The 9,308-nt window shown below is 37.5% G+C and overlaps 1 protein-coding gene across 2 annotated transcripts in view; it reads left to right on the plus strand.

Moving 5' to 3' along the window:
- The window catches only part of HS2ST1 (heparan sulfate 2-O-sulfotransferase 1), an 82,593-nt gene extending 73,787 nt beyond the window's left edge, over positions 1 to 8,806 (plus strand). The window contains exons 5-7 of one of the 2 annotated variants that reach the window (XM_061379284.1): positions 1,805 to 1,902; positions 3,130 to 3,287; positions 4,199 to 8,806. In XM_061379284.1, the coding sequence (XP_061235268.1) occupies positions 1,805 to 1,902; positions 3,130 to 3,287; positions 4,199 to 4,425 (483 nt within the window). In that variant the 3' untranslated portion in view covers positions 4,426 to 8,806. Of the gene's footprint in view, positions 1 to 1,804; positions 2,028 to 3,129; positions 3,289 to 4,198 lie in introns of those variants that run through there. The other variant, XR_009729411.1, reaches the window with a different exon arrangement.
- Positions 8,807 to 9,308: the final 502 nt, after the last annotated feature.

The following is a 9,308-nucleotide window of genomic DNA, read 5'->3' on the forward strand; positions in this document are numbered from 1 at the left end:
TTATTTAGGTCTGAAACTTAGTTGTTGCCATACAGATTTAACTTGTCCTGTAAGCCGCTCTAGTTTGTATGAAGTGAAATTGATTAGCTATGCCAAGTTTTAGGGATCCTGTTTTTTCCCAGTGTTTCCGAGAAAATTGTACATATATAGATTGTGTCAGTTTTACATACATTAACCTCAAAACTGGATTGGCCCAATCGCAATGTCTGTAACACTGATATCTATCCCAGTCTGTGTTATAGGAGATTCACTAGGAGCTCTTCATATGAAAAGTAGAGAAGATCAAAACTTTTTTCATAATGGAAGTCAATTTATTCCTTTATTAAATGGGAGGGAATCTTAATGGATTTTACACCCTCACCCCCTGCCGGTCCATATCACATTTATATGGAAGAGTTCTTCATTCATTTTCTTCCTATACCCCATGCTTTCAAAGTTACAGATAGCTTGGCTTCAAGAACAGGGTCTATAAAGACAAGTATTTCATATAATAAAATCTCTGGGTGGAGTAGCTGAGGTAAGTACATAAGAGGAAGTGGGGAAGGAGGTGTGTCCTGTTTAATCTTACTTAGAATATCACTTACTTGCTTTTGTGTATTAACTGTAAGATAACCTGCAGATATAAGCAAAGGAGTCTTCCTTTTGACAGATGCTAGTTCATACTTAGTATATACACTCGTAAGTTAGGAGGTGCATTTAAACAATTCAGTTCTTAAGTAATGTTGATGTTATAAAATACCCATCATAGATCAGTGCAGAATTTCTCTTAGAGAGCTATGCTAAAGAAAGCATACCAATGTCTTGTTTTCCTAGCGAAGCTGAGTTTTTATCTATGTGACATGTATGAGCTATTCTAAACTCCAAGTGCAATATGGACCTAGGCACCACAGGTTAATCCCTGCTTTGCCCTGGTATCAGTATATTTTTCAGATTATCTCAGGATCTTCACCTCAGAACAGAAGCAAAGGGCATTGTCCTTGTTCTAACACTGAATAATTAGGCAAATATATTTGTTAATAGTTGTTTTGAACAGAAACTGGACAGAAGAAAGAGTCTAAAAAGTTGTCTAAGTGGTCACTTATTTGTTACTAAATAATTTCTTAAAAAGCTTTCCTAGATACATGGCTTACACCTTGCTTAGAAATAGGAATATTGTGAATACTTTATGGTGACTGGGCAAAGTATTTACCAATTCTTTCCAATGCTGATGGAGTTCTTATTGTAACTGTGTTTCTGCAGTTGAATCTCTGTGTTGCTACAGCTGTCTATCCATGTAGAGCAGTGCTGTATTTGCCAAAAAATAAATTGCCTCCCGAAATGGCAGTTATTTGTCATATTTAAAATGGAATAGAACATTGTTTAATCTACAGCACGAAATGCACAGCGTTCTATCTATAAAGATCCAGCTGTTTCCAGTATCACATAAATCCTGATGGCAATTGGTGCTGTATCTTTAGTGACTTATTTTGTAAGGGAAAACAAATGATGTTAACACTTACTGACTGGTTTTGCTTGTTTTGACATTCATCCTTCATCAAGGTTATATTAAAGATGTACCAAATGAACCAGGTAAGATCAAATTGTTCATTAGCTCTAACTGTAGAGTATCCAAATACTGTTTTAATTGAGATGAGTAAGTCCTCATAGCACCCTGAAAGCAAAGCTTGGAAATGTACTGGTTTTCCTTCGTTTACATCATCTCTTGTGTTTTTCTGTCCCCACTACATTTAGCCACTAACCAGGTTGAGATGTGGGACACGCATAAAAGATTTTAAAGCTCAGCTCAATTTTGTCTTTGTTCCAGACCTTTGATGAATGTGTGGCAGCTGGAGGTTCAGACTGTGCTCCAGAGAAACTTTGGCTTCAAATTCCCTTCTTCTGTGGCCACAGCTCCGAATGCTGGTAGGGAGAGAAATGTAGCTTACATTGTTAGTCAGGTATATCAGTGCTAAAAGCTAAGTTTAACAAACCTGAATATGTAACATAGTTGAAGAAAGTGTGTGGCACTGGACAGAGTGAAGCAGCAGGTACTTCAGTCATGTATTTTCTTTCGAAGATGCATTTTAATGTAACAGTCTTGCAGCTCTTGAAACCAGCAGTATGTTAGTGTACTGTGTCAGCAGTGCTAGGAGGGAAAACAGATGTTTCCCATTTTAACAATAATTTTTTGTAGATTTGGAGTCTTGACATTTTTCTTTTCTGTCAGGCTACAATATCCATCTTTCTGAAAGGAGATATTTTGTTCAAGCTCATAGAGTTTCTGGGGAGAGCAAAATAATTGGGATCAGGATAAATTTATCTTCTTAAACCCTTACCAGACATCTAGTAGTCAATGTTATGTAGAAGAAACCAAACCAAAGGCAAATAGTGTCCATCTGTCAATGTAGCAATGTTTATAATAATGGCACAGGCTTTAAAACATTGAACTAAAGGCAAGGGCGGGGGGGGCCCCCCCCCAGAAAGCAATTTGAAGGATTCTGAGTGAAATCAAGGGCAATTATTTGTCAATGCCACTCTTCATCCAAACATAATTGAGCATCCAAACATTTAGAGCTCCTCTTTCAGTGTCTGTCAGTCAGAGCTATCTACGCGTGGGCCAGGTGAAGCAGCAGAAAAGGAAAGAGCTCTGAACCTATCTTTTCATCCTGTCTAGAGCTATAAAAGGAGGAAAACCATGTCAGTTTAATTTCTGTCTGTTGTTCAGTATGGAAGTCCCCCCCCATTAAGTGCAGTGACTTTCTAGTTCAGAATTATGCTTCTAGGATGCAAAAGGGAAAGACGTGTTCTTACCAGAACCATTTCTGGTGGCTAATGGGAAAGTGGAGACTGAATATTGACATGAGAAAATGTAGATCTTCCAAATATTGCATTAATAGAGACAGGAACCCTATACACATGTGGTTTGTTTTGTAAATGAGTTATTAATCAAAATAACTAGAGGAGTCAAATTTCTAGGTAGGAACTCAGATGAGATAAACTGCAAAGGGAAATGAAGTTAGGAATGGTTACAAATTGAAGTAAGCCTTCCCTTTCCTATGCAAATGTCCTGTTACAAAATAATCTCCATCTAGGGACCAAGGATTGTTGGCTGACGTCAGAACTTGCTGTAATTGTTCTCTGTCATTTTAGGAATGTGGGAAGCAGATGGGCTTTGGAACAAGCCAAATATAATCTGATTAATGAATACTTCCTAGTAGGAGTTACTGAAGAGCTTGAAGACTTCATCATGTTATTGGAGGCAGCTTTGCCCCGGTTCTTCAGGGGTGCCACAGAACTGTACCGGACAGGTATTTACATTATTTAAAAGGTTGATTTTCAAGGATTCCATGGATTTTTTCATCCTCTTATCCCTTTTTTTCATGTGAATTCTTTAGACTTAGATGAATAGTTTTGAATCTCTGCCAGGTTTGCCTCTCAGTTGGCTGATGTTCCTACATATTTAAAAGGCTCCCACTACAAATGTTTGAGGGCAGCCCAGGTATCTTCTTGCCTTACACAAGCCTGTGCTTGATGCAGCCTGGTTGGCTGTGCAGAAAGGCCCAAGGGATAAAAAGGCCCAAGTACATGTTGCCTTCCTGGGGTCATAGTAAGCCATTTGTCATATAGCTAGTACCTTGGTTTCTCGGAGCTGCCCATGCAGCTTAGGATGAGGAAAAGGTCCATCTTAGGCAGGTCTTCTACCTGCAAATAGGAGAAAAGGATCTGATGTGTAGGGTCTACATGTGTAGTATTAACAAATTTATTACAAAGCAGCAGATAGCAGTTCTTGGGGAAAACGCTACCATCATTTTGGTCGTCTTTGTCTCATGTAAGAAGTCTTTTGCTCTGCAGCCTTTAAAATTCTTAACAGTTGATATCAGATTAACATCTAAATAATTAATTTTGAAAGACCAATCTTGCTCCAAGTACATTATGTGGAGTAATCTTGTTCCTTAAATGAAGTGTTCATTCCCTGGGTTTATTAAAGTAAGGAGGAAGAACTGAAAGAACTGATGCAAAATTCATTAACATTTAGTACGAGAGACTGCAATTTTCCAACCCTGCATGTTACGTTAATAAATTCTGGATGAAGTTCTGTCGCTTCTAATGCAGTTTATCAACATGCTGAGAGGATAAAACTCTGTGAGTAAAAGGACTGTAAGCATCTTTTAATCCATGAACTTTAAAGTGAAGTTCCTGCTTTTGTTTTTGCATTTAGGAAAGAAGTCTCATCTTAGGAAAACAACTGAGAAAAAACTTCCCACAAAAGAAACTATTGCCAAGCTACAACAGTCTGAAATCTGGAAAATGGAGAATGAGTTCTATGAGTTTGCACTGGAGCAGTTTCAGTTTGTCAGAGCACATGCAGTTCGGGAAAAAGATGGAGAATTATATATTCTGGCTCAGAACTTTTTCTATGAAAAGATATACCCAAAATCAAACTAAGAACAACACTGTACGGTGAGATTGATGGACCTGAATCTTTGGTCACATTGTCATCTTAGTCCTCAGCCATGGAAACTAGATTGCTTGTAGACCTTCAAGACGTTTCCTGATAGATCTGAGAAAAGTAGGCTGTGGATCACCTCCAGGGCATTGGATACTGGCTAACTATGTTGGTAATCCAGAAGAAAGGCTTCATTTCTTTTATCTAATACTTTCAGTGGGAGTTAATATCCTTTACCTGAAGAAATCTACACTTTTAATTTGGAGCAATTAATACACAGCAGTTCTATTTGAAAATATATCCAAACAAAAGAATGCTTCTGTTGATGCTCTTTTTAAGTTTCAGAGCAATTTCTTTTCATTTATACTTCTGTGAAGAGGAAATAATTTTTCCCAGCTTTCAACATGGAAAATTGGTTGCATCCAATAGTGTTAATAACTGGTTGACATCTGTGCTTTGTTTTTGTGAATCATGTCACATGATATTAATTGGGATGGTGAATCATGTTCTGCTGAGAAACGCTGCTACAATTGCCCATATTTATCTATGTGGTTTTCTTTACAAATGACAATTGATCATGAGTGTTCAAACATCATTTCCACATTAATACTGTAAAAAGTTAAAGAATCAGAGCAGTTTTGGTTTTGGTTTCTTTATCCCCACCACCACTGGCTGAGGTTGGAAAAACTGTGAAGAAAGCTGGTATTGTCTGCAGTCCTAGTTAATCCTTACACAGTGGTATAAAAAAACATAAACTCAGTATTAAGTTTCTCCATGGATTCTTTGTAATAACTGTAAACTGAGGTATTGGTGAATCCATATTATGACTCCATTAGTGAGCTGTGGTATGGTTAGGGTTTTCCTACTACTTCGATACTTTTATCTGTAGAATATTTTTACTAAGGTGCTTTATAATGTGTTTTAAAGCATTGCATATACAAAAGGAGTAAAATGCTGTAAATACTGCTTATTTTATGTATTTGGACCAAAAGGTTTAAAGTAACTAGTTTAAAGTGGGGGTTTTGCACCCATTCTGTTATGTGTGAAGTGAAAAACATCACATCTACTTCGTGGTTGAGTTACAACTGTTGGACATTGCTGAAATGCACCTCAGTGACCTCTCTGACTTCAATACTAGAATGTTGTCCAGGGATTCTCTTTGCAGAAATGTAGTCTTCATCCTTTTATTATGGTAAGAAGACGAGAAGAAAAATGTCATGTGTAGTCTGGTTGGGAAAGATGCAGTGAACTTGATTGACATAACTGTATTTATGTAACTGCCTTATGTGACTATTGTAAATCTGTGAGTTGCCATTATTAACAGTGTGAAACACCTGGTAGATGAAGTAAATTGCAATTGGTGAACAGATGTTTGGGGCCACTGCATTAGAGAAAATGGCAGTGGAGAACTGTAAGAATTTGTTTCCTATTGAATTTTCTTAATGATCTGAGCTTTTACACATCTTACACCTGCCTTTTCTTGAAGTGCTTTCCACAGAGTTTGATGGCGGAAGGCACCAAGGAGACAAAGTAAGGAATGGTGGTAAAGGTTTAAATTCCCAAGGGACGATGCTGAAGGCTTAGTTTAAGATTACCAAGTAGAGTTTATTTAACCAGCTTGTTCTTGTAATGAAAGCAAAGGAAATGGAAAATGTTCTGTGAACCGAATGTCTGCAGCCAAAAGCAACAGCCTGATGACAGAGAGGATAGGGAGAGAGTATCAGGTACATCTTGCATTTTCTTTGTTTTCTTGGATTTTTCCCTTTGATTTTTAAAAATAGATCTCTTTTTGTTCTTCCCAAATAATCAGGGAAGTTCCTTCTGATAGCTTACCATTTATATAGCATGAACCATGCATAAGGTTTCCTGTTCCAGGTCTTGTCTGTTGATGTCATTAATAATGCCAGTGTGCTTGGGAATAGGATGTGTTAGTTCACAAATGAAGGCATTTTTCCTAGATAAAGAAAGGAACTGAGGAGTCATACACAAGAAGTAGCTAATGGAGATCTAAAAATTTCCATAGTAAAGCAGTAACTTTTTGGAAATAAAATGAATATTTATAATCCCAGGAAAGATTATTCATTCACTGTTAGTTTTACGATAGATTTTCTTTTGACTATCTCTTTTCTCTGTCAGAGTAATTTGGATCAGTTTACCTTCTTGAGTCTCCTTCAGAATATTCAGAAGAGCACCTCTAAGAGAGCAGAAGAGTTTATTAAGTGAAAATATAAAATATTCATCTAAGTAATGAAATAGATATGTAGACAAATGTGTCTCTATTGACAAGAAAACCGATAGGCAAACCTACTGATTTCAGTAGGCTTTACATAAACCCCTTCTATTCTGTAAGACATCTAAAAAGTTGTCTAATTTCTGTTTGCTTCCAGGATTTAGATTTTCTTCATTCTGAGTCTTCAGTAAGAACAATAATAGAAAACAATAGAACAATGCAACTTTTATTACTTTTAAGTAATATATTGAGCAATATATTTTTCATAGGTCATGTCAGAAAGCACATTTTATTTAATCAGATATCGCTTCCCGTCCTTTGCTGTGAACTGGCAGGGTTGAGACAAGCAAGAATTCTAGGTACAACTGGGAGGTTTCATTCCAGATGTACTGACAGTGTTACTGTCTGTGGAACACAGAAGGAATCAAGACTGTCTACTTTTATATCTAGAGCAACTGTTAAGTCAACTGTGAACTTTTTAGAATCCTTTCAATTGAAAACTATCAAACTTAGATCTCCTAAAAGACAGTTTAGGAGAAGGAGCTTTACACATTTTTAATAACCTGGTTTATTCCTCTTCTATTTGGAAATGGAAACAATCCAAGTTGTTGGAATGAAAAATGTTTTACGGTATATAAACAGAATTTATCTTGTGAATTTGCCCTTAATGACTTGGAGTGAAAAGCAGCAATACGTGGATTTTTGTTGTTGCAGGTTGTACGATCAGTAAACTTACTATGCAGCCTCCTAAACATGGATCTTTTAATTGAAGTCACTGTAGTCTCTGCACAGGAGCTTGGCTTTCTGCAGGGCTGAGTTCGTTTGAAAGGTGCTGAAACGCTCATCTCACTATAGAGTAGGTTTTGTTACACTGTTCTGTACTTTTGTACAAGATTAACACCCAGATTTTGTGCTAAACTTTAGCCCTGTTGGAACTCTTGATGTCAGCATAATGGCATGAGGTCCAGCTGCACTGGCAGCTGCATAGCCATACCCACAGCATGCCCGGAGCACTGGGCAGTGCTGACAGGAGAGCAACAGTGGTTTTAGCTCCTTCCCATAATAATTCTGCAGCCATGCAGCAAGAACTTCACTCTTATTAGTGTGTCTATAGACAGCCACAAGGCTAGGGTGCAGAGTATCCTGTGTGCACATTCCTGCTTGCTCTGAGTTGATTTTCAAGCAGTCTCTCTATTAGTGGTATGCTGATCATGGCCTCGTATTCAAACAGGCATGAAAATTTATAGCTATACAATACGGGAGAGGAAGAAGCAGCCCACCCTGGTCATTTGAAATGCCTTTTCTGGACACTTAGTTTTTCTGAAGATACGTAGCTATTTTTACTTTCCAGGAATAAATATTTGCTTATTTATGGTCTCAGAACTATTCAGTTTTATATTGGGGAAAATTCAGTTCTTTTATAATTCTGTTTAAATCTTTTATTGAGCTTCCCTGGTGTTGCTGAACACGTATATGACAAAAAGGGGTATGGATGATGCTGTCTGAACTGTGCTGCTTAAGCAGTCAGTGGAACAGCATGGTTCAAATGCACTGCCAATTTAGCTCTTCAGAATTAGAGCATATTTTATGACTACTAGAGATTAAACTTAAGGAAACTGTAAGGCTGCTTAGTTGGATGGATGCTTCCTTTACTGTAAGCCTATGCAACTACGTAACCTTTGCAGCAGTATTTATAGAAAGAGTCCTCTTCCTGAGACTTTTCTGGAGCATAATTATAAATGTTCATACACTTGTACTGTCTGATATTTACATCAGCAGCTTTCTGTAGCTTTGGTAAAGAGAGACAGGTTTGTGAGCATTTCTAAAGCAGTACTGAATGTAACTTTGAGAAACATGGATTGTGCGTCATGACTTGTTTCTTTTTGAACACACACACAGACACACACACAGCTGAATAGTGCCTTTTTTCCTCACAATCCATGTTGAAGATGCTTGCTCCCACTCACCCTCCGTAAACTGATTCGTTTGTGCAATACTATTCCAACTTGAAACCATTTTGTCACAGCTGTTTGAGAAATAACCTCCATTTTTTCCTCACTATGATGCCAGCTTTCTGTTGTTGAAGTGTTTCAATTGATTACCTAATGCAAATGCTATAAAATAAAACACCCAATGGGAAGGGGAAAGAAGTCTGGTGTCCTGTCTTCATATTTGCATGTCACATTCACATTAACTGCTTTCCTTTTTCCCCCCTAGGAAATGTTGTTATGCAGTACTGTGAACTTTGTCTGCAGCTATTGTGATTCTGGGGTGAGCTGGAAGGTAGCTTGTCTGTAATGATGTCACATAGCTATAACCAAATATATTTATAGGTTTGTAGAATGTGCTTTGTGCTTTCTGGCTAGAAATGTAATAGATTTGCAGAAGGTCACTGTGCTGAAAGCATCAGTAAAAAGTTCTTCATGTTAAACTCAAGATGTGTAAGAATAGAAAAGTGGCATTAAACCAGTGAATTGGTACATACATGATTCCCTGCCTGAGGGAGCAAATGACCACTTATGGTGGTACTGGAAGATGCTCAGTTACAGTGATGAATGTGATGTAAGAACTTGAAGGTAAACTTCATTTGCATTTGTAAGCAAGCACTTAAACCAAGAAAATACAGTGAGCATGGGATACATTGCACTGTTG

The sequence above is a fragment of the Neopsephotus bourkii genome, unplaced genomic scaffold, assembly GCF_033783945.1.
Source record: "Neopsephotus bourkii isolate Nb327-2 ecotype Australia unplaced genomic scaffold, CSIRO-AGI_Nbou_v1 NB_1768, whole genome shotgun sequence".
NCBI classification, from domain to species: domain Eukaryota; kingdom Metazoa; phylum Chordata; class Aves; order Psittaciformes; family Psittacidae; genus Neopsephotus; species Neopsephotus bourkii.